Below are 23118 nucleotides of genomic sequence, written 5' to 3' on the forward strand. Positions count from 1 at the left end.
AATTTATTTTTGAAAAAGGACTATATTTTAAATACTCGTTTAGCATTTGTTTATATTGTTCTATCGTTAAGAGGTTTTTTTCCACAGTGGAATGTGTTTTTGGTTTTCCTACTGCAAAAGCCTTTGTTATAGATTTGCATAGACTAGTCACTAATAAATCTTGCTTTAGTAAGGAAGTAGCAGAACAGGAGCCTAACTCTGGGCGAGTTTTAATGTTCCTGAGCCCTGGTTTCTTCATGTGTAAAATGCAGGTCAGTAACAACGTAAACGAGGTCATATGGTATAGCAGGCTGCCATAGTCCATCAGGGCTGCAGTAACAGAATACCAGAGACTGGATGGCTTATAAACAGAAATTTATTTCTCATAGCTCTAGAGGCTGGGAAGTCCAAGATCAAGACCCCAGCAGACTGGGTGTCTGGTGAAGGCCTGCTTCCTGGTTCATAGACAGCTGTCTTCTCGCTGTGTCCTCACATGGTGAAAGGGATGAGGGAGCTCTCTGGGGTCTCTCTTATAAGGGCACTAATCTCACTTATGAGGGCTGTGATTGGGGGTTAGGATCAACACCTTAGCATTCAGCCTACAGCCCAGGCTTAGCACAGTAATGGCACAATAAAAGATGATTATTTGAACACGAATTCAACTGAAATTCAAGCAGAACAAAACTCAAAACCATATACTTACTCTATAGCTTAAAAAAAACTGTTCACTGTCATCTCCTCTACTAGAGGGAATTAAAGCTGGCCTGTTAAGTTGCCTGACAGGACCACTAAATGTCTAAATTGGGAATCGACTATATTCTATCCAGTTTAACCCTTTCCGTTAACACAGGGAAACAGAGGTCCAGGGAGTTCGAGAAACTTGCCCAGAGACAGACAACTACTTTTGGGCTGGGCCAAGTGTAAGACCGGGGTTCCTTTCATTAACACCAACTTCTTTTCATTTATGTGGGCTTTCACAATTTACCAAGCACCTCGTCAGCTCCATGACCTCATTTATTATACTATATCCATGAGCTTACAGAGACGGCTTTTGGGAGATTTTTTGCATCCACAGACCAGTGTTGCAATAGCTTATCTATACTGACCCTTAAATTTAAAAAATATGTATGTACACACACATGTAAATGTGTGCGTACATATACATGCACATATGGAAGACACGGCACCGCATCTCCCTGTGTCACCCCATGCGGGCCACACCCTGGCAGTCACAAAGCACAAACAGAAAAGGGTCTTTGGTTTCAGAATTCCCGAGTCGCCGCTGGGCTCAGAAGTGTTTACGCTTTCAAGAGGAGTAGGAATGTATTAGGCTTCCCTTTAATGAGTCTCATTTTGAGACAGGATGGCAAGGTTGGCCAGCCGCTCTTCATGCAGTTTTTGTAGTAAGTCTTCCAGAGAATGAATGGTGAAGCCAATTCATTTCTCCTCCTGGAATTTGTCCTTCTTCTTTTTCTCTGTTGTGAGGTTATATATTAAAGGTATGGGCATACAGACATTACGAAAGATAAGGGCTATCACGTGAGGGAGGAAATCAGACAATAAATCCAAAGAAACCTACGGAAATTAAAAATCTGAACTCAGGGGCAGGGCAGGAGGCGACACGGTCTTTTCACAGAGCCGTTACACATAATGCAGCTGTCCTCAAAAGCAGGAATGGAAAAGAACTAGCCATTCAGCTGCAGAACGAAGCTGGGGTCTTGGCTTTAGAGCTTTCCATGTCTTTAGCATTAGGCTGGGCAGCAGGTGCCTTTTCCAGAGTAGGCCAGAGAAGATAAGTCCAGTTTGGTTTTTAAGGCTTGAGTCAGCTCTGTGGCCAGCAGCTCGTGGAGGGACACACCGTCGTGGGAGTACACCCAGTTTCTCCCGGTCCAGTCGTAACGCTTGGGGCCACTGCAGGACAAAACACAGTCAGAGTAAGTCCATGGGGACAGCCCTTCAGAAGAAACTCTCACCAAGAAATTGAATGACTGCAGTGCAGATCTAGAAAGTAATATTTAACAAGCCATGTATTTGACTTCTCTTAGGGTCTATTTAATATAACTGAATCACTCTGCTGTACACCTGAAACTAACAAAACATTGTAAATCAACTATACTCCAATTAAAAAACAAGCAGCTACACAATTATCCTCTGGAACAATTCACAGAACACCTCTCAAGACCTGAAAATATTTCAACCCTATTGATGAGTCTCCGTGTATCACATTCTGATCTTTTGCTTCTCCTAACTCACATGTGATACCTGAAATACCACAGCAGTGTCTTTTAGATGATGGCCATTCATGTACCACTGACATGAATTTGTCCCTTACCTACATTATTATTATCATTTTAGTACATTCATAACACTGGGCAACCACTACCTCTATCTAGTTTCAAAACATTTTCATCACCCACAGGAAATTCCATATCCATTAAGCAGTTACTCCCTATTCACTCCTCTCCCCAGCCCCTGGCAACCATCTGTATTATTATTTTAAAAAATAGTTTTCTTAATTCAATTTTAAGTCCATGAAGGTGAGAGTTTGATGGGCTAGTCCATCCATCTCAAGCTCATCTAGTGAACACAAGCCGTACGTGCACTTCGTGCTGGGAACGCTGTGTTTGTGTGGACCCAGGTGTGGCTAGGTGTCGCCGTGTCTTATTATTCCAGATGGACACAGAGTGTGTCCATTAATTCCACCTCCTCTGGGCCTAGTGGAGCGGGGGTGGGGGGTGGGGGGAACACGTGCTGAGGCAGGAGATAGACAGGCCTCAGGGTAAGCACCTGGAGTTCGTTCCCTGTGGACAGAAACTCCAAAATATCAATAGCAGGACAGTTGGGAGAAGAGCTGAGCCCTGTCCAGATAAGAGACAAAAGGCCGCACATATCCCTCATTCTCAAAGTCAAGGAGACCTTCCCAACTACACATGCAGAGAAAGGCTCCTTGCAAGTCAAAAGGGAGGGGGCGTCACCCCATAGTAAGTGATGTCAACTACCCATAGGCCTCTTCGCTAGAATCCATCTTGGCTAAGAGATGCACATGTACACAGGGGAGGACCCTGAGATATACCAAATATGGCCTCAGAACCAGGCAAAGCAAGATGATCGGTTAAAGGAAACGTGGAAGAAATGCTCCATAAAAGTGATTCAAACTACCACAAGGGCGCGACTCTCTCTCTGAGCCCAAAGTGTGTCTATCCACACGTACTGTACTCTTTTTCCTCCTAATAACACTTTACTTGCTTCACTACTTTCCGTCTCTATGTGGAAATTCATTTCTACACAGCTGATGGGCCAGGGCCTCGTCATTAGCCACTGGTCCCTGGTGGTCTAGTGGCTAGGTAGGATTCAGTGCTCTCACTACCACTGCCTGACCTCAGTCTCCGGCCGGGCACCGAAATCCTGCTTCAAGCCGCTGCAGGCCGAGGCCACCAGAGATCAGTGCCAGCAGCTAATGGTGCTACATGATGACGCCTTGATGGACAAAGGAGCAGAGGATGCTGAGAGCCCACAGGAAGGAAGGGGCCCCTGAGTCCACCTGCACACTCAGGGGAGCTCTTCCAAAGTCCAAGACTGGGACGGGTTTGCCAGGGACGAGGAAAGCTTAGAAGGGAAGCATCTTTGGGGGGTTAGGAAAACATCAAGGATTTCTGTATTATCCACCAAAGGCAGGGGTTTGAACACTTAACTTAACAATGGGGATAATGATAATGGGGACAAACCAAAAGCACTGGACTTTTGTTTAATATGCACAAATAGCTGAACACGTAAAGGCAATAACCTGGATGAAATCCAGAGAACGTTCCCTTGGCCCTGGACTCCGATTTGCTGCCGGGGTGCCAGGCAAGTGTGAGAACCTCCAGGCCCCTCCACGCTGCCTCGGACGCCCAGCTGTCCACCCAGACCTCTCCTTGATTCCACCCTACAATCTCCTCAAGCAAGGTGATGGGGGAAGGCCACTGTTTCCTCTGACCTGAAACGCTGTCGATGAAAAAGCCTCCCAAATATCAGAAATGCAGCCCTAGGAAGGATTATTTTGGACCAACGTGAAAAATTGAGTGGAACATAAATTCTTTCTTTGAGGAACGTAGTATCCATGACAGTAAATGGCTGCTCGGCAGATTTTCTTTCCAGATTCCCCTCATGAATTACAGATTTTAAAAAAGCAACAAAACTTGGAATTTCTCAGTATTTCTTATTATCCAGAAGTAGATTCTTCTAAACATGCCTGCGGTAGGATCCTATTGCTGGTAGGTGTGTCCAAATGCTATAAGGACTTTTTCTGTCTCAAGACGCAACACGAGGGAATTCTGTTAGTGGAGCCATCACAGCTGGTTCTGGTGCCCTGCCTGCTCTTTACAAAGCCACTGATTCCCGAAGCTGATGGCTGGATTGGAGCTGATCCAGCCAGTTCCTCTGAGATGAAGGACAAGACTGCAGCCCTTGTGCATGGCCACAGTTAGGGGCAGGGCAACTGTTTGAGGCCAAAGAGATCAGGCTAATTGGCCCTCCCAGGGTAACCTCCCAGCCGCTGCCAAACTTCAAGTAAACTACCTGGATCTAAAAGCAAGACCATCTGTGAATACGGGCCTCGCTAGAAATGACAAGTGATTCCTTGGAGTTGTTTTTCTTGAATTGTAACATACTTCCTAGACGAGGCTGGGATGATGGAGGCCTAATGCTTTATTTATTTTGAATGAAGAATCACACAGCACCATAAACAGTATAATATTAACTGCCTAAAAGTGATGTCAACACTGGGGCAGGAGAAGAGTTAAATACTTTTTTTGTTTTAATGCAAAAACCGTGGGGCTTTCAAAGACTTCCACGCTGGTTATATCTGGGCCTTTCCCAATTCACAGCGCGTTCTCTTTGGAAGTGCTAATGAGTGACCAGGAAGGCTGTTCTGAGAGCTTTTTGTGGGCGTCTCTTTTACTGTCTTACAACCACTTCAGCAGCAGCCTGAGGGATGAGGGACCCTCTCTCCCTGCATGTTCTCAGGCCTTGAGACGCAGTACAGACCGTCTCCAATACAGTCTTTTATTCCGCTAGATTGAAAGCACATCAATGGAAAAGGCAGGAGGGGTGAAAAGCCCTAGAAGGGCTGTTTAAAACACCTTCCCACCTCCACAGAGTACACAGCCCTGTTCTGCAAATGGAATTAAACTGGCCTTTAACTGAGATGCTCAAAATGAACCAGAGGCCAAACTTTGAAGACAAAGGGCAACTTGTTCAGATGCTGTAAAAGCAAAAGTGGCTTTTTCAAAGGCACGGCAATGATTGAGTGCAGAAAAACTGTCAAGGTGGGCTCCGAAAATTTTTCACTTTGCGTCTTGTTAACGTCCCACTATCTGCTTTTAGAGCCACAGAATCACCAGACAAGAAGGGATAGAACCACAGTAAGCTTTCCTACTGAGCATGAGACATGCTGTGAAACATCAGAAAAGGTTCACTTACACAGCTGCTAACACATGAGGGTGACCCTTCTTAAAAGGTCCACAAAGTCTTCTTTCAAGCAAGCTGAACAATGAGAGATTTTGACTTCTGAACGTACCTGGATGGTGAAGACAACCAGATTTGCTTGTTTGGCGTCTGCTTGTTGATCACGTACGTTCCTAGATCTCCACCCAGTTTAACTGTTAAAACACCACTCTGGTGCATCAGATGGAAAAAGCATGAAGAAAATAAAACAAGACAGAGTTATCACTGTGTCATAATCGCCTCCTATTTTGTTATATCTCAACACTTTGCATTTATACAGGTACGCAACATACACCGTAAAGAACTGTCTTTAATTTAGTGTTTGGAATTAGGAGGTAACGCAGAAAGAGCGCTACTCTCAGAATCAGACTATGATTGATCACGATGACACTTAAAAATCTCAGTGCTTTTCCTCATTTCCTATGAGGTGGGCAAGGTGAGAATATCCTTAGTTAAGTGACTAGTCAGAGGTATTGCCCCTGGCAAACAAAAGGATCCACATCCTTATTGGTGCCTTGGTTCCTCAAATACCGGCCAGAACATACTAGAGACATTAAAAAATAGAGACACACTGGGCTTCCCTGGTGGCGCAGTGGTTGAGAGTCCGCCTGCCGACGCAGGGGACGCGGGTTCGTGCCCTGGTCTGGGAAGATCCCGTATGCGGCGGAGCGGCCGGGCCCGTGAGCCATGGCCGCTGAGCCTGCGCGTCCGGAGCCTGTGCTCCACAACGGGAGAGGCCACAGCGGTGAGAGGCCTGCGAACCGCAAAAAAAAAAAAAAAAAAAAATGGAGACACCAACTCTACCGACGTCCCAGTCAGCACAAACATCGGGCAGGCCAAGTTCATGACCGAAGAAAGGAAAAAAGGCAAGAGAGAAGGAAATAATCAAACCACCTGCTTTGCTGGTCTCAGAAGAGCAGTAGCCTGGGCTCTGCCAGCAGAAGGCTGACACTCCAGACTAGGGTTCTTATTCCCAGACCCTTCCCAAGCTCACAAGCTTCTCAGATACCCCTCTCCAGCTTTATTTTCCTCTACAGGAGCCTTGAATTCGTCAAAAGACTGGCTGGTCCACCTTTGCCCAATAAATGCTCATTTAAATTTGAAAACCCTCTTTCAACAAAGGAGCCCTTTACTCCCAAGGCCTGAGGTCTCTCTAGAATGCGCAGGATATTAAAGAAACAGCTACACGGCTGAGCTGGTGAACGGGGAGCCTCGCTGCCCCCCATCCCCTGCACGGCCCGCAGACAGGCAGCCTTTCTCTGTGCCTCTCAGAGCCCCTGTCCACCAAGGAAAAAGTTCTTAGAAAAAGTTTTGTGTTTGGTGGTTCTTAGAAAGTTTTGTGTTTGGTTTGTAAACACAAAGAGCTGTTGAAAAGGTGGAGGGAATTCCCTGGTGGTCCAGTGGTTAGGACTCCGTGCTTCCACGGCAGGTCGCCCGGGTTCCATTGCTCGCCGGTTGGGGAACTAGGACCCACAAGCGGTATGGAAAAAAATAAACAACAAACAAACAAAACATGGCGGAGAAAGTGCCGATAATAATATAACTCATAGGCATGGGATGGGGAGGACACTATTGGGTTATTTTTTAAATAATGTTTTTTCTGATTAAAAAAGAAACGTAGCAAAATTATACAGGCATACAGGTGGTATAATAAATACAGGTGGTATAAATAAAATGCAAACATCAATAAAAATAGCATCTACTGTTTTTCAGTACCTACTCTGTGCCAGGCACTGTGCTTTGCACTTTGTGTAAAACTGCTTCCTCCGTGACCATAACCATGGAGGTAGGAATCATTATCCCAATTTATAGATGAGGACAACAGAGGGACAGGGTAATAAAGAAAACTTAGTAACGGCAGGGCTGATCTTAAATTCAGGTCTGCTCAGGTCCATAAGATGCTGTTGTTTCCATAACACGAAGCGCTCTCTCAATCCCATTAATCAGCGACATGAGCTGTTTACTCTCAGGTATCGGCTGCAGTTTTTAAATGCAGGGCTAGGATCACAGTATACATGTTTGCTTTTTAAAACATTTTTTCTTGAAACCCACGTGTACTATTTTGTTAGGACTACCTTTCATTTATTTAAAAATTTCTTACAACTGTATAATTAAGTAGTTTTTAGCATTCCACAAAGTATTTTCATAAAGTGTGCAAACATCCCCACTGTCTAATTCCAGACTATTTCCGTCAGCCCCCCAAAGAAACCCTGTACGTATCAGCAGTCACTCCTTCCCCCCCTCCATATATAGTTCATGGCTTATTTTTCCATATGATATGAAGCCCAGAGAATCAAGACATAATTTCTTCTAATCTGACCTACTTGTGGCCTTTAAATGCTCCAATGTGCATTGACCCTACACCTGGGAGGTGCGCGATGCAGCAGAAAAGGCAGGGGGCCAGGTCTAGGGATGTGCGTTAAGCCCCATCAGCTGTGTCGTCTCCTTGGGACAATATCTGCTCTGCCTCCTTCAGAGACAGTGCGAGGGCGAGGGGCTGAGGTGCTTCTGGGAAGGTTCCCCTGACGCCCCTCAGCTGGGACCATGACCCATGCATGTCCCCACAGCTTCTGTGCTTTCCTCACTGCGTCTGAGCTGCTAGCTTGTTTGCTGGTCACCTGCCCCTTCGCTCCACTACTATAAGCACCTTGAGAGCAGATCTGTCTTTTCATCCTAGCACTTTAAGTATTTGTACAAAATATCACTGAATTAGAAAAAAACTGTGGATGAGTGAACTGAGTGGCTGATAACCAGGCACTGTGATAACACGCACATACCACATGAAGGGCAAGGTTATGTAAGGCAACACTCAACCACGCCCCCTCTTGTTCGTGGTGTGTAATTAGACGTTTTTCCCCACAGAGCCAGAAGCTGTTTCCAAGGGAAAGTGGCAAGAGAAGGGAAACTAGCTGTCTTACTGGTTTCCCAGGAGTTCTTAAAGCTTTTGCAACTGTCTTCAAGTAGACCAAATAAAGAGAGTTTTTTGTCCATTAGTGTTATTCCTTAACGGGCAATCTGAGTGTCTACTTTGAGAGAGTGGGTAGACTTTAATGCAGGGCAGTGCGGGAGAGAGAGGCAATACTCAGCAGCTGCTGAGACCCTGGCCACAGCTGGTGAGGCTTGATTCCCGACAGGCAATATCAGTGGAAGCAAAAATAGCGAGGCTCAGGCTCTGTTGTCACCAGTTCATTTGCAGAAACAGGCACATAGGGGAATGGCATGTTGAGTCAGGATTTCACATACGTGCCTGTGGCTTCCCACACTCCTAAAACAGATGCTGACTTCCCCTTAAGGAATAAGAATAGTAAATATAAAGCACTTTTACCTACATTGTTTCACTGAATCCTAAGATTCACCCGGGGAAGTAGAGGTTACTGTCACCTCTCCTTTACAGCTGAAGGACCTGCCCTCGCAGATAATTCACTGAAGTGCTCTCGGAAAGAAAATACAAACGCAGGATGCTAGGCCAGGCCCTCTGTCACCATATCCAATGAAGTGCTAACTCTCAGCTGGGGTGTGTGACCTAGGACCCAGAGCTGGTCTTCAGGGGTCTGCATACAGCTCGCATACAGCTCTCATAGGTATGCAGGGATGTTTTTCTTGGGAGAGCAGTCAGATTCTCACAGGGTGTCCTGATCGCCAAGTGGTTAAGAAACCTCTGCTCTATGGCAATAATATACAGACAACCAGTGAATGAAGGACATGGCGGCAAGCAAATTCTCGTTAAAGTGTCTAAGAGGCCAGGGCTCTGCCTGGAAGAAAAACGAGGGCAGTTTGGAGGTAACTCTCTAAATAGTGTGGTGCTTCTCACGCATCAAGTGTAGCGGACTCCGTGGTTGCCTGGTGATGGGAGGGGCTTGGGCTCTCGTAGGCAGCTCCTTCTGATAACCATTACCAGTGAGCAGCGAGGCCTGGACCCAGACACTGACATCCACCGTGACCCGCCCCACTTGATGGACCACACAGCAGCCAAGAAGCTGCTCACGTCTCCCAGTCCAGGAGGAAAGTGAAGAAACATGGCCTGGGTGTATCTAGAGAATTCCTTTCATTTGCCTATTTGGCCAGTAGCGAGTGGATAAAACAGCACTAAGTGCTGAGTGGCATCAATGAAAGCACGTTCTGGAAAAGTAGGTGCGCCTCATTTCATTTACATGGTGAATCGACATTCGTTAAGTCCCCGCTAAGTACTTAGCAATGTTCCAGGCATTGGGAGACCAGGAATGGGCAGTGTTCCAGCTGTCCAGCTCAGTGTAGCCGTGGGAACTGATGCGTAAAGAGAGTTACAACACAGGGTGATCATCCTCAGAGTGCTGGGCAAGGAGGGCAGGGTGGTGTCTGCCTGGAGCATCTAGGAGGGCTGCAGAGAGGAGGTGACATCCAGCTGGACCCTGAGGGCACAGAAAGACTGCACTCCAGCCAAGCTCAAGTAATGGTGTTACAGGTGTTCTGCTGTCTATAATGTAATTTCAACTGATTTATCTTATATGTGAAATACATGAGTTGCTAGCACCTGAAGGACTCTAATCAGGAATTCACACCCGAGGGTAGATAGCATTTCAAAGTACTTAGAAGTCCAAACTACAGAGGGAGCTACTATATGCCATTAGCCTTCTACACCTACACTAGAGATTTTCCTACTTGGCAAATGATTTGCTAGAAATACTTCTTCCCTAGTGAGTAGAATGGTACTCAATGTACAGTGTATGGACTGGCTAGAAAAACTCAGGTGCCTCTTCCCTTGCAAGAATGGGTTTTAGACTCTGGAAAGTGTAGCAGCTGAATCACTCTTCAGAGAGACACTCTGAAGGTAGGTAAGATCCTGACCCACCACTGAGCAGAAGCTTTTGTTGCCTGCCTTAGTGAGGTAAGCAGACTCCAGCCGCTACAACACTGGCACCTTTGCCTCTAATGAAACATTCACGCAAAGCGTTTGAGTCAAGCAGGGGCTTCATTAATCCTGTAAGAACAGGTGGTGCGACTGTTTCTGTGGCATGTACCTAAAGGTTTGCATGTGTGGCAGAGTTTAGCCTGAGCCTTGGTTTCCCCATAGTTACAGAGCCTGGTAAGGAGCCTGGGGTAGAGGAGACCTGTAACTTCCCTGGCTCTAACGATCCCACAGACGGTCAAGTTCCGGAGGCCAGTCTGTAATGGTTTCCAAGTAGCTCTGTCTTCTGAGGCTGCCTGCATACAGGCAGCAGCCCGTCTACAGCCCCGCCGGGACATTTCTGCTGCTGACAGCGACCAACGAATCCACCTGGAAGGCATTCAATCGTTTCTTGCCTCGTTACCACCAAGGCCCTTACTGTCCTTACAACTAGGCTTGACACCTGCCCATCTGATGGAGTCCTTTTCTATCCAGTGCCCCCAACAGCAATATCCAATACCATTTCTATTGCTTTAGCCTGACAGCTGGTTGTCCTAAATAATTCCATGATTTAATCCCAAATGCACTCTTCATGACATTTTCTGGTATTAATTAATTGCTGTCAAGAGGGTTAACCTCTGCAGGGGATGTGCTCCCACTGGCAAAAAAGAGCTGCTCCCTAAGGCCTAAGCAATAATTCTAAACCCAAAGGCAGACCCTTGTTCAAGTCTGCCACCTGGTGGCCAGTCGATACACACCAGCACTGCCCTGGCTTCTAGGATTTGGGGCTTAAATTTCATCCAGCCCTGGGGTTCTCACCCAGCTGCATTAGAATCCTCTGAGGAGTTACTCTAAAAACTTTAAAAACCCCAAAGCCTGGCCTGAGCCACACCCTAGACCGATTTTTATTTGATTAATAAAAATCCCTAGGGATGAGACCCAGGGATGCTCATTAGAAGCTCAGGTGAGCTTTTCAAAAACATGCTTCCTAGGACTGTACCCTGACCACTGTATAAGAATTCCCAGGAGTGGGGCCCATGTCTAGTCTGAATACATCTCGGGCAATCTCTCACCCCGCTTAGGAACTAGCCTGCCTGCACGATGAGAGGCGTCTTGCTACACAAACACATGCCTGGGTTCCCTCCCTGATTTGTCTTCACAGGTATTGAGTGAAGCTTGAGAATCTGTATTTTTAGGCAAACGTGAGGCTCAGAGAGGCTGAGTGACTTGCCCCCAAGGTCACAAGCCTGGTGATGCAGGGCTGACACCAGAACCCCAGTCTTTTGGTCCCATCCATAACCGCATACTGCTGGAGAGGAATTCTTTATCTTAGCTAAAATTCCTAGGGAGGATACAGAAGAATGAAAAGAAGCAAATAGGTACCGCAAAGGAGACATCATAGTCTTCACATGTGTAAGGTTTGTCTGCAAGGTCTTCAAAAAACTCTGCTAAGGAGTCCAGCGTCTCCTCGGCCAGTCTTTCATAGGTGGTGTCGTCCAGAGGGCTGTGAGGGGAACAGAAACAACCCCGATCATGCAATCAGCAAACCGCTCCGTTCTATTAACATCGATGGACACATTTATTTTGTACTTAGATTTTTTAAATCGATGGAAAATATCTAACATATACCGAGTAAAAATTGAAACAGCATCAAAGGGTTTACAGAGAAGTAAGCCTTTCTTCCCAAATAGGCAGCCCCCATCCCAGAGTCAGCTATGATGAGCAATCTTTTAAATATATCAATGAAGCACCTTGCAGTTTTCCTTTCATATGTCTTGGAAATTGTTCCATATTAGCACATACAGTTTTCATAGTATTTTATCTTACGTTATTCATTCAGTTTGTCCCCTTCAGCAGGACACTGAGGTTGCTTCCATTGCTTTTGTTGTTAAAATTTGTTGGGCAAACCACAAAGTGGGAGAAAATATCTTTATTCTATATATCTGAAAAAGGACATATCTAGAACAGGTAAAGAACTCGTAGAAATCAATAAGAAAAGAAAATCCAATAGAAAAATGGGCAAAATACTTGAACAGATTTCATTAAAAAAAAAAAGATATCCAAATGGCCAATGAACGTATGAAAAGGGGCTCAACTTGGTTAATCTTCAGGAAAATGCAAATTAAAAAATCACATTGAGATACCACCAGAATGGTTAAAATGAAAGAGACAGATAATATGAAGAGTTGGCCAGGAAGTACAGTAACCAGAGCTTTCAGATACTGCTGATGGGCAAGTAAATTGGACAATCACTTTGGAACACTGTTGATACTTCTACTAAAATTGAATATATTCATATCCTATGACCCATCAATTCCACTCTTGGGCATTTACGCAACAGAAATGCATACCCAAATATAAATTTCCTTAGCAGTGAAAAGACCAAAACCAATTTCGATTTGAAAAAAATAATTCAGATGACAGAAATATAGAATTGTATAATACAATTTGATACTTAATAAATATTGCAATTGCTCTAAAAAAAAAGAAAGAAAAAAAAAAGCATACCCAAGTTCACCAAGAGACATGCACCATGCTAGAATGTTCATAGCAGAACTATGCAGCAGCCCAAACTGGAGACTGTCCAAGTATCCATAGGAAATACCATAGGTAAATAAATGGTGATATATTCATAAAATGGAATACTACAGTGCAAAACAGAATTGTCTGTAAATATAACAATATGGACGAAACACTTCTTTTGATGGTGACTGAAAGAAGCCACATAGAGACATATTTATATTTGATGGTATCATTTATATAAAGTTAAAAAACAGGCAAAACTAAGCCATGCTATTGGAAATCAGAATGGTGCTACTCTGGGGCGGGGAGGGGTTCATAACCCGAAGTGAGCAGAAGGCTTTTTAAGGGGCTGGTAACTAACATTCTATTTCTCGAAGCATTTCTTGAGTTACATGGTATCTTCGGTTTTTGAACATTTATCAAGCTGTATACTTCTAACTTGGAGACATTCCTGTATAGGTACTATCTTTTAATTTTTTTTAATTGCTATAAATCCATAGAGACAGAAAGTAAATTAGTGGTTGCCAGGGGCTGGGGGAGGGAGGAATGGGGAGTGATTACGAATGGTTATGGGGTCTCTTTTTGGCGTGATGAAAATGTTCCGGAATTAGACAGTGGTGAAAGTTGCACAACCTTCTGAGGACACTAAAAACCACTGAATGGTACATTTTAAAATGGTGGAATTTATGGTATGTAAATTATGACAAAGAAAATTGCTATAAACCTCCCTGTATGAGCTTCTGCGCCCAGGTGAGGACCTGTCTGTAGGTTACAGGAGGCGTCTTGGACAGCTCCATCATCTGAGAGTTTCTAAGTGGCCCCAGGAAGACACCAGTGGCTGCCAGTCAGTCAGTGCAAGACAGAGGTTTGCAGTATGGCCCCTCCCCCACCCAGCCCATTCCCCACCTCAAAGGCACAATGTGCGGAAGGCTACAGGGCTGATCAGGACATGGCGAGTGGGGGGCCTGCGGTGGGGCTGTGCTGGATGTTTCCCTCTCCGTCTCCTCGGCTACAGCCGACGGAGGGGGGATCTGGAGAGAACCAGGAGAGGTTGACATGTGCCTGGAGGAGCTTGGGGAACATAAAGGCACCCCTGACTCAGGCATAAAGTCCAAAGTCAAGAGCTTGACAGGTGCTACCTGTTGAAGACAGGGGGGCCATGGCAGAAGTGGGCTGTCCTTAGCACGGCAGGTCGAAGGTGTGCTTCCCAGAGGCCAGAAGTAGACCCTGAAGAAGGAAGCTGGACTTGGGGCTTCCTGCAAAGGTCCCACCCAACCTCAGAGGACTGCTTGGAGGGACTGGGAGACAGTAGCAGAGAGTCTGCCCAAGGAGGTCACAGGTCCCACCGCCTGCCTCCCCTGCAGCCATGGGGAGTGACAGACAAGGAAGAGCCTCCAACCAGGGTTTCATAGACGGGAGTCCCCCAGAGCCAGGGCAGAGGCTGTCCCAGTGCTGCTGGACACCTCGGCCTTCGAGGTGGATGAGTGACTGCATGGTCCTGTGGTTGCAGCCTGGGGGTGTGTGTGGAAGGAGAGTCCCTGCAGATACAGGTGCGGGGCAGTGGGCTGCAGCGGTGCCTGGCAGCTTTTCCCCAGAACCCACTGCGTCCTCCCTCCAGGCACCTGCTAGGCTACATTTCCTGGCCTCCCCAGCTGTTAGCTGGGGCCCCCAGTCTAAGTCCTTCCTGCTAAAATGTGAGTGAGGGACAGATGTCACCTCCAGACCTTCCATGCTCTTGTCCCTTTCTGTGGAGTGGAATCTGGACAGGGTGACCTGGCTTCGACCTGCAGAGGACAGTAAGTTGCTGATAGGCGATAGGAAGGTGGAAGGAGCCCGGCTCCCTGAATCATTTCACAGAGGTCTGGCCACCCCCCACCAACAGAGAGGGGGGACACGAACCTCTCCTGGTTGGAGCCATTGCAGTTTGGGGTCTACTTGTTACAGAAGTTTGGCCTGCCCTAACTACTAAGTTGTCAAAGAGAATAATAACAAAACTCTGGAAACAACCTAAATGTCCAGCAATAGGGGATGGGTTAAATGAATTATGGTACATCCATAAAACTTAATACTATTTCATTAAATATAATGCGGTGGGGGGCTTCCCTGGTGGCGCAGTGGTTGAGAGTCCACCTGCCGATGCAGGGGACACGGGTTCGTGCCCCGGTCTGGGAAGATCCCACATCCCGCGGAGCGGCTGGGCCCGTGAGCCATGGCCTCTGAGCCTGCGCGTCCGGAGCCTGTGCTCCGCAACGGGAGAGGCCACAACAGTGAGAGGCCCGCGTACCGCTAAAAAAAAAAAAAAAATAATAATAATAATAATGCGGTGGGTAAGTAGTGATGTGGAAAGACGCTTATGAATGCTGCTGCTTAGGGAGAAAACAGATGGGATGGGTTGCTATGGGATGGGTTTTGGTTTTCTTTATTTTTTTTTGTTGTCGTTGTTAAAAAAGGTAAGAGAAAAGGAAAAAAATGTATGTGTATGTGTGCATATGCTGTATATTGAGAGAGAGGGAGAGGGAGGAAGAGATCTCTGATGTGGAAGGTGTTTATCTCACCCAGCGTCACCCAAAGTTCCCGTTGTCCTCAAATTCATCCAACAGACCCACTGCTTTTTGACATTCAGGATCTGGTTGAGGCAGCAGAGGCTCAGACTCTAAAAGCCAAAGTGAAGAAGAACGTTACCATTTTACAACGTACAGTCCATTAAGGCACAGTTTGAATATCACTACTACGTTCGGGACTGACGAGGCTAAAGTGCTTCGGAGTGTATCTTTCTCAGGAAGTTGTTTCGCCTTCTTTTAGTGCATCAAACTGTGCTCTCCTGGGCTCTCGCTAAGCCTGTGCTGTCCAACTCGGTAGCCACAAGCCACAGGCAGCTATTTAAATGTAAAGTTATTGAATAATATAAAAATTTAAAAGTCAGTTCCTCGGTCCCATGGGCCACATTTCGGGTGTCCTGTGGCATCATGTGGCTCGTGGCACAGACAGGACACACCCACCACCACCACGGGAGGTGCTGCTGGCAGCACCGCTCCGGATGGGGCTGGGGCAGTTAGCGTGGGGGGGGGGTGGTGCAGAGGGGGTTGGGGGTGCGGTAGGAAGTGTCAGCAACGTTCTTAGAATGTGCCTAAAGTGAGCGACAACAGATAGCAGGTGTCCAGAAGACAGGCTGTGCCTCCAGTGCTATGTGACAGATCTCACTAACACGATCTGCAGGGGACACCATGACCCACTGATTTCTTTCAGTACGTAACTGCTAAGTGCCCTGGAGCCCGGCTCTGAGGACTGGGGTCTGAGCTGATGACTGCCAGGCAGGCGGACCAGCCAGAGAGATGGTGGAGGGGACGGAGGTCTGGACGGAGGGAGAAGTGCTACAGCCGAGCGGAGACGGCAGGGGAGTGATGGAGAGGTGGGCTGCTGGACCTCATCCCAGGAAGGCACCGAGCGCCTTCCTGAGGTTGGTGGCAAGGTTCACCTTCTCCACAGAGCACGTGGCTGCCACTAAGAGAAGGGGGCAGAGGCTGTGGTTACTCTCTTGAGCCATCAGGGCCCTGGGCAAGCTGAGAAAGGAGGAGGCTGAGAAGTGAGCGGAGGAAATGGGGGTGTGGAACGCGGATGGCCATTTAAAAACGTTGGCTCAGAAGGGAGAAGTGAGAGAGCGGCTGTGATAAGCACAGTATCGCCACAGCACATTCTAGAGTGTTCACCATCAGCGGGGTAGCGTCCTCAGACTTCAGACAAAGGGACTCAGTTCTCATTACATTCCAATGAGGGAAGTACTATTCACGACAGTGATGTCCTATAAAGTTACCCCAAACACTGGATTAGCAAGTTACTAAGGGAAATATGGAGAGGTTCCTGCGAGCCTCTGGTCATATGTTCACCAAATGATCAATGCATAACCTCGTTTTACGTGTTTCTGTTCAAACGTGCCTTGTGGAATATATATTGTTGATTCCTTGACACTGAACTCACAGCCAACAGCACGAGAACTCACGCTTTGGATGGAGCTTATCCAACCCACGTATTTTCTCCCTAAGGCCCATCACAGCCTTCTTGCACAGAGGAACACTAGATAGCACTTCAGCACGATGCTTGCGGGCCACTTTAAACAGTGAAATTATAAACCAAAGTCACGAAAATGTGAAAAACGCGCCACCAGATAGACTGTGAACAGGACCCTTGTTTCCAGTGTGGGAGCTGAGAAGTGGACAGAGTGGCACTTTGTCTGACCTCAGCCAGGGACATGTGAGTGGAGGTGACTCACATTTTCTGCTGCTCTGTACACGTTCGAAAATGACCACAAAAGTGCCCCGAGTATCGATTTTGGGGATAGAAATCCATGTTAGTGAGTAGGTGAATTCACAAGTAGAGGATGCAGGAATAAGGAGGATCGACTGTATCTGTATTTTACAGATGAGGAAACTGAGGCACGGAAGGGTAACTTGCCCAGAGTCACACAAACACACAAAGTGGGAGAACTGGGATTGGAACCCACGCTGTCTGGACCCAAGGTCTGGGCCCCAAAGGAAAGAATCACATCCTGGGAATGATACAGACACTCCAGACACGGAGGGGAGGGGTTTGAGAATGCAGGGCTCCCCTCAGTCAAGTTCCCTTCTCTCCGGGATCCTGGCCCCTCAGATCCTAGCTGTCTCGGTCTCTCTGCTACCTTCACACAGCTGTTTTTGTCTTTTAATTTTACATCTGCGATGGTCTGGTGGGAGGGCTGGTCTAAAAGCAAGGTAGTCATTCACAGCCAGAGTGGAAGACTCCATTCAGCTGTGTGGAATCACAAGAGGACAGTGGCCGAAGACTCCCTGCCTTGTCTCTCACCTGCTTTCCCCATCTAACATTCCCTGGGTAACTGCTTAACCTTCCCGAGCTCTGCTTCCTCCTCTGAAGGTAGGGATCATGGTACCGGCCTCGCAGACTGGTTACGAGGATCCAACAATAGGACATCAATATCCCAAACCCGGGGCCTGAGGGTTCCGTCGATTTCCATTTGGAAGCATGTCAACGGAAGTGTGAAGAGGTAGGAGGTCAGAGAGGCAAAATCCGGCCTTTGCCCAAGGGAGGCAGGTGGATTTCACGGTGGGGAGCCCCCCAGGGCCACCCTTCCTGCGGCCACGTCACCTGGAGCCATCCGACTATGTGTCTCGTGCGGGTCTACTTACTCGAGTCTCCAGGGTTCAGTGACTCCGTGAGCGCAGCACAGGGCTGGCTCGTGGGAGACATCGGAGGAGGTACTAGATAGCTCTTGGGCCCACAGGCTCAAGTCCAGGCCCTGGAACCACACGACTCAACTAAGGCCCGGCCTGGTGGTCGGCAGGGAGGCCAGCCTTCACCCTAGGGTCCCCTCGGTCTCCTGGGCCCTGGCAAACCACGAGCCTGAAGAGAGAATCAGCTCTCATCCGCTGCTGGGGAGGACACACTGGCACGGCCACTCTTGGTATCTAGTGAGTGGGATATCTGCTGGCCCCTCGCTCAGCAATGCCAGTCTGAGGACTTCACCCAAGAGGAGGTTCTGTCCACGCACGGGCACGCCCAGTGCAGCACCACTGTAAGAGCAGCTCACTGGACTCAACCGGATGTGACGGGAGGAGCCTGGACAAGGTGTGACAGACTCACCCAACGGCTACTATACAGCAGACAAAGCAAATAAATGACAACTGTGTGCATCAGTGTCGCTGAGTCTCAAACACTGATCACAACGACATTGATCACGAGGAGTACGGCACAGCAGAATAAATACAGCAAAATGGTTTTTTTAAACGAATGCTACATGCTTTAGGGAGACATACACAGGAGGTGAAACTCTGAGAAGGGGATGCCTGACAGAATTCAGGATAGCAGAGTCCTCTCAGGGAGGACCAGGCTGTAACGGAAAGCGCACCAGGCCTTCGTGGAACACTCAATATTGTATTTTTTAAAAAAATATTTATTTATTTATTTGGCTGCGTCAGGTCTTAGATGTTGCTCGTGGGATCTTTGTTGCGGCATGCGGGATCTTTCATTGCAGCACAGAGGCTTCTCTCTAATTGTGTGCGGGCTCCAGAGCGTGCAGACTCAGTAGTTGCGGCACGCTGGCTCAGTAGTTGTGGTGCACGGGCTTAGTTGCCCTGAGGCATGTGGGATCTTAGTTCCCCAACCAGGGATCGAACCCACATCCCCTGCATTGGAAGGTGGATTCTTAACCACTGGACCACCAGGGAAGTCCCTGGAACACTCCATATTCAATTTCTTAACCCAGTGGTGGGAACATGGGAGTTTGTTATTAATCTTTAAACAATACGGATATATTTTAAAAAATATTTTATTATTTATTTTTGGCTGCATTGGGTCTTCGTTGCTGCACGCAGGCTTTCTCTAGTTGCGGCGAGCAGGGGCTACTCTTTGTTGCGGTGTGCGGGCTTCTCATTGCAGTGGCTTCTCTTGCTGCGGAGCACGGGCTCTAGGCGTGTGGGCTTCAGTAGTTGGGGCACACGGGCTCTAGAGCTCAGGCTCAGTAGTTGTGGCTCACGGGCTGTAGAGCTCAGGCTCAGTAGTTGTGGCTCACGGGCTCTAGAGCTCAGGCTCAGTAGTTGTGGCGCACGGGCTTGGCTGTTACGCGGCATGTGGGATCTTCCTGGACCAGAGCTCAGGCTCAGTAGTTGTGGCGCACAGGCTTGGTTGTTACGCGGCATGTGGGATCTTCCTGGACCAGGGCTTCCTGGACCGTGCCCCCTGCATTGGCAGGTGGATTCTTAACCACTGCGCCACCAGGGAAGCCCATGGATATTTTAAATACCCTTTTGTGTATAGACTCTATGTATAGAGTCATGTATACTGTCTGTGGAAGACAATTTAGAGTGAATTTAGAGTGAAGTAGGGCATAACCCACCCAGGCAAAGGCCATGGGGTCATAAGTGATGATCGTGTCCCTCTAGAAAAATTAATAGATGCCTAAACGCCTTCCGAGGTATGCAGAAGTGGCTGCCGTAGGAGCTTCTGAAGTTGTTTAAGAGCAGTGGCACCTAGGTGTCTCCTCCTTGGAGCTGCCTCCAGCATTAAAGGGGAAAGGTTAGAGACCCTGTCACTGTCACACTCTCTTATTATTAAGGTCGGAGGCCGCCTGCTGGAAGCAGGGTCTTCTCCAAGCCTCGGGGTGAATAAGGCAGGCAGTGGAGGGCTGTGAGCTGCAGGCTTGCAAGGCACTTCTGTGGATTCTGGGTTCTGCTGAGCAGCTGGAACTGAGGCCTGACAATCAGAAGCTACATGTGCTCACCTCCAAAGCTGTGCACACAGCAGCCGCCAGACACACGTGGCCACTGGGCACTTGAAACATGGCTGGTGTGACCGAGGAACTGGATTGTAAACTTCACTTAATTTTAGTTTAAAACTGATACTCAGTAAGGTTACTGGAAAATTTAAAATATGTTTGGGACAACTCAAGTGTGTGAATTTACTTTTTCAGTTGTGAATTTTATAAAATCTAAATATAGATCAAGTATTTCCACAGTAACCTCAGTTTAACATCTGATGGACAAGGGATGGAAGTATGAAATCCATACTGGATTTGGAAGAATGAGTACAAAGAGGGAATGTGAAATATCTCAGTAATGATCCTTCAGTCTTGATTACCTGTTGACATGGTAACATTTTGGCTATACTAGGTTACGTAAATGTATTGTTGAAATTAACTTCACCTGTTTCTACTGAAACTTCACACTGTAACTACTAGAAAACCTATTGCACAGGTGGCTCCCATTCTATTTCTGCTGTGGAAGTAGAAGCAGCGGGTAGAGAAAATAAAGCCGGAGAAAAGCGTCCCCAAATGAACTCCCCAAACGATCTTGGGTCAGAAGTCATCAGGACCCACATGGAGTCCAAGGGATCAACCTGAGGACAGTTAAGGCCTTAAAAAAATGAAACAGGATCGTGATCCCAGTTGCCACTATCATCCACCCAACTCCACAAGTACTGAAGATGTGCAAGGGAACTGCGGAAGAGACAGGTTAAACCAACCTGATTAACTATGGAAAAAGGGGCCCAATGGGTAGCATAGGTTGTTAGCCACCTAGCATTTCCCAGTGGCCCAAATCCCAGTATGTGCCAAGTGCCCACCTCCCGGGTGCGCCTCTGAATCAACAGCCCTTAACAGCCACTAGGTACCGTCCAAAAGACACCACCATATCTTGTCACTCTCCTAAATTAAAAACTGCTGAGGACACAGGCAGGCGTGGAAAGGCACGTCAGGGCAGCTCCAGGTGAGAGCAGCACAGAAGGATCAGAGTAATAAACTGCAGAAGGGGATCGTGGGACCAGCATGGCCATAACTACCTAGTTTGCCTGAGAAGAGGGGGAAATCCGTGATTCCAGCTTTGAGTGTTGACAACCAATCCCAGTGTTTCTTCAAACAGGGTCAAGTAACACACGTCGACAGGAGGTGTAGGCCTAAAGTCCAAATTCCGGAGCTCCGTGAACTATTTGGGTTGGATTTCACCTGCCTCCTTCACCATCCACAATCCATCCAGCGGACCAACCACTCAGAGTTGATCGTTGCCCACTTTCCCGGCCTTTATCCACGCCGTTCTCTGCTCTGAGAGCCCCTCACCGCCCCCTGCCGTCTTCAGACCCTGATTAAACATCACCTCCGTCCTCCGGTGTAACCTTCTCAACCCCACAGCCTTTCTTTGGGCTTCCTCCTTTCAAGTCGTGGAGTAACCGGGTCAGGTATTTCTTTGTATCCCCGCGAGGCAAGATAAGTGCAATTAAGTGCTGAAGGCTTTATATGTGTTAATTAAACTGCATGCCAGCTCGGCAAAATGGGCACTCTCCCCTTCAGAGAAAAAGAAGACAGGCCTCAGAGAGGTTCTGGGATCCCCCGACGTCCCCGAGCTCTGCTGAGTCCAGGGGCCAGAGTTTGGAAGCCAGGTCCGATCCAAAAGCCCTGCTGCTCTAGCTACTGTGCTCCACAACTTTGACATCTTTACCTCGCTCGCTGAAAGCGTTTCGTTCATAAAAGCCCATGTATATTATAGTACCTGGCATATATTATTAAAGTTATCGCAAAGAGAAATGACAAGCTTAGAGCCACCACAGGTCCCTAAGAGCCGATGCCCGCCCGCCTTCCCTGCCCTTGCCCGCGCGGTTCCCGCAGTTGCACTGTATGATAAGATCTCTGTCTTCTCACCAGAAAGCGGAAGCCAGTGCAACTGTAACCGGGAGAAACGGAGACTGGGGAATGCACGGCGGGCGCCGCCGCCCTTCCCCCGCCTGAGCGCGGCCCCGCGGGAGCTGGAGCGGGTGCGCGTGCCCGGCGTGCGCGGCCTCGCTACGCCGGCGTGCGGCCCGTGCGGCGGCCCGTGCGGATACTCACGGGCTGGCTGGGTGTGCCGGCCGCGGCGGTCCCGGTGCGCAGGCCCCGGCAGCCGTAGAGCCGGGAGTCCTTCGTTGGCCGCGGGGCCCCGGCGCGGGCCTGGGCAGAGCCCGGGGGCGCCGAGCGGGGCAAGAGGCTGGCAGCCGCTCGGCGCCCTAGCGTCCACATGCTCCTCCCGATCTGCGGCCGCTCCGCCTCCTGCTCCGGGGACGCCGGGCGTCGCCTGGTGGTCACGGGTTGCAGCTGCAGTCGCAAGCTTCCCTTTTCTGCAGGCTTGGGAAACGAGCAGAAGGTAGACTTCAGTAAGAACTTCCCTGTGTTACTCTATTTCTGCATTTAACAAAAATAGATAGAGAACCTGTTTCGTGCAAAGCAGGGGGCTTACCCCTTGGGCAACATATTGAATGCGTAACCAAGGTCCCTGACCCCAGAGACTTCAGCTTAGTGACCCGCTGTTGACGAATTCTATACAAAAGGCTCTGGGAGCTGCAGTTTTGCTGTGAACGGGTGGGGGTCCTGAAGCTGCTTGGCCGCCAGCAGTTAGGAGATTGCGGACAGGAGACTGACTGCCTGATTTAAATATGTCCCCTGCCCACTTCCTACCTGTGTGGCCAGTGGGCAAGTTAATTAACCTCTCTGTGCCTCATCTGTAAAATGGGGTATACAAGTTTCTACTTAACAGGGTTGTTATAAGGATAAAATAAGTTAATCTATGTGAAGTTTTCTTGGACAGGCCCTGAATCCTATTAAGTCCACAATAAATACTAAGTTGTTAATACATTTTAAAATAAAATTTTACTTAGGTAGTGTAGTGCAAAGGAATACAAACTGTGAAAGTTCTTTCGTATTTTAATATGCTTTAGAAAATGTCAAATATGTGTACTAGAGAATATCATCTTTATGGGTA

General features: G+C 48.0%; 1 protein-coding gene across 1 annotated transcript; it reads right to left on the minus strand.

The window, feature by feature from the left end:
• Window positions 1-94: 94 nt before the first annotated feature.
• On the minus strand, window positions 95-22394 carry FXN (frataxin). Its single transcript, XM_082843476.1, has 5 exons — window positions 22212-22394; window positions 15406-15503; window positions 11711-11831; window positions 5537-5634; window positions 95-1890 (listed from the first exon to the last, which is right to left on the minus strand). The coding sequence occupies exons 1-5, from the start codon at window positions 22377-22379 to the stop codon at window positions 1728-1730; spliced, it is 648 nt and encodes a 215-aa protein (XP_082699602.1). The 5' UTR covers window positions 22380-22394; the 3' UTR covers window positions 95-1727.
• Window positions 22395-23118: the final 724 nt, after the last annotated feature.

This window comes from Leucopleurus acutus (assembly GCF_964270905.1).
Source record: "Leucopleurus acutus genome assembly, chromosome: 7".
In the NCBI taxonomy this organism is placed as follows: domain Eukaryota; kingdom Metazoa; phylum Chordata; class Mammalia; order Artiodactyla; family Delphinidae; genus Leucopleurus; species Leucopleurus acutus.

Coding starts and splice junctions, on each gene's coding strand:
- FXN (XM_082843476.1), bottom strand. CDS start 22,379: ATGTGGACGCTAGGGCGCCGAGCGGCTGCCAGCCTCTTGCCCCGCTCG. Junction 11,832..15,405: donor GGAACTTTGGGTGACGCTGG/GTGAGATAAACA, acceptor TTCCCCTCACAG/CCCTCTGGACGACACCACCT. Junction 5,635..11,710: donor ACTATGATGTCTCCTTTGCG/GTACCTATTTGC, acceptor CTGATGCACCAG/AGTGGTGTTTTAACAGTTAA.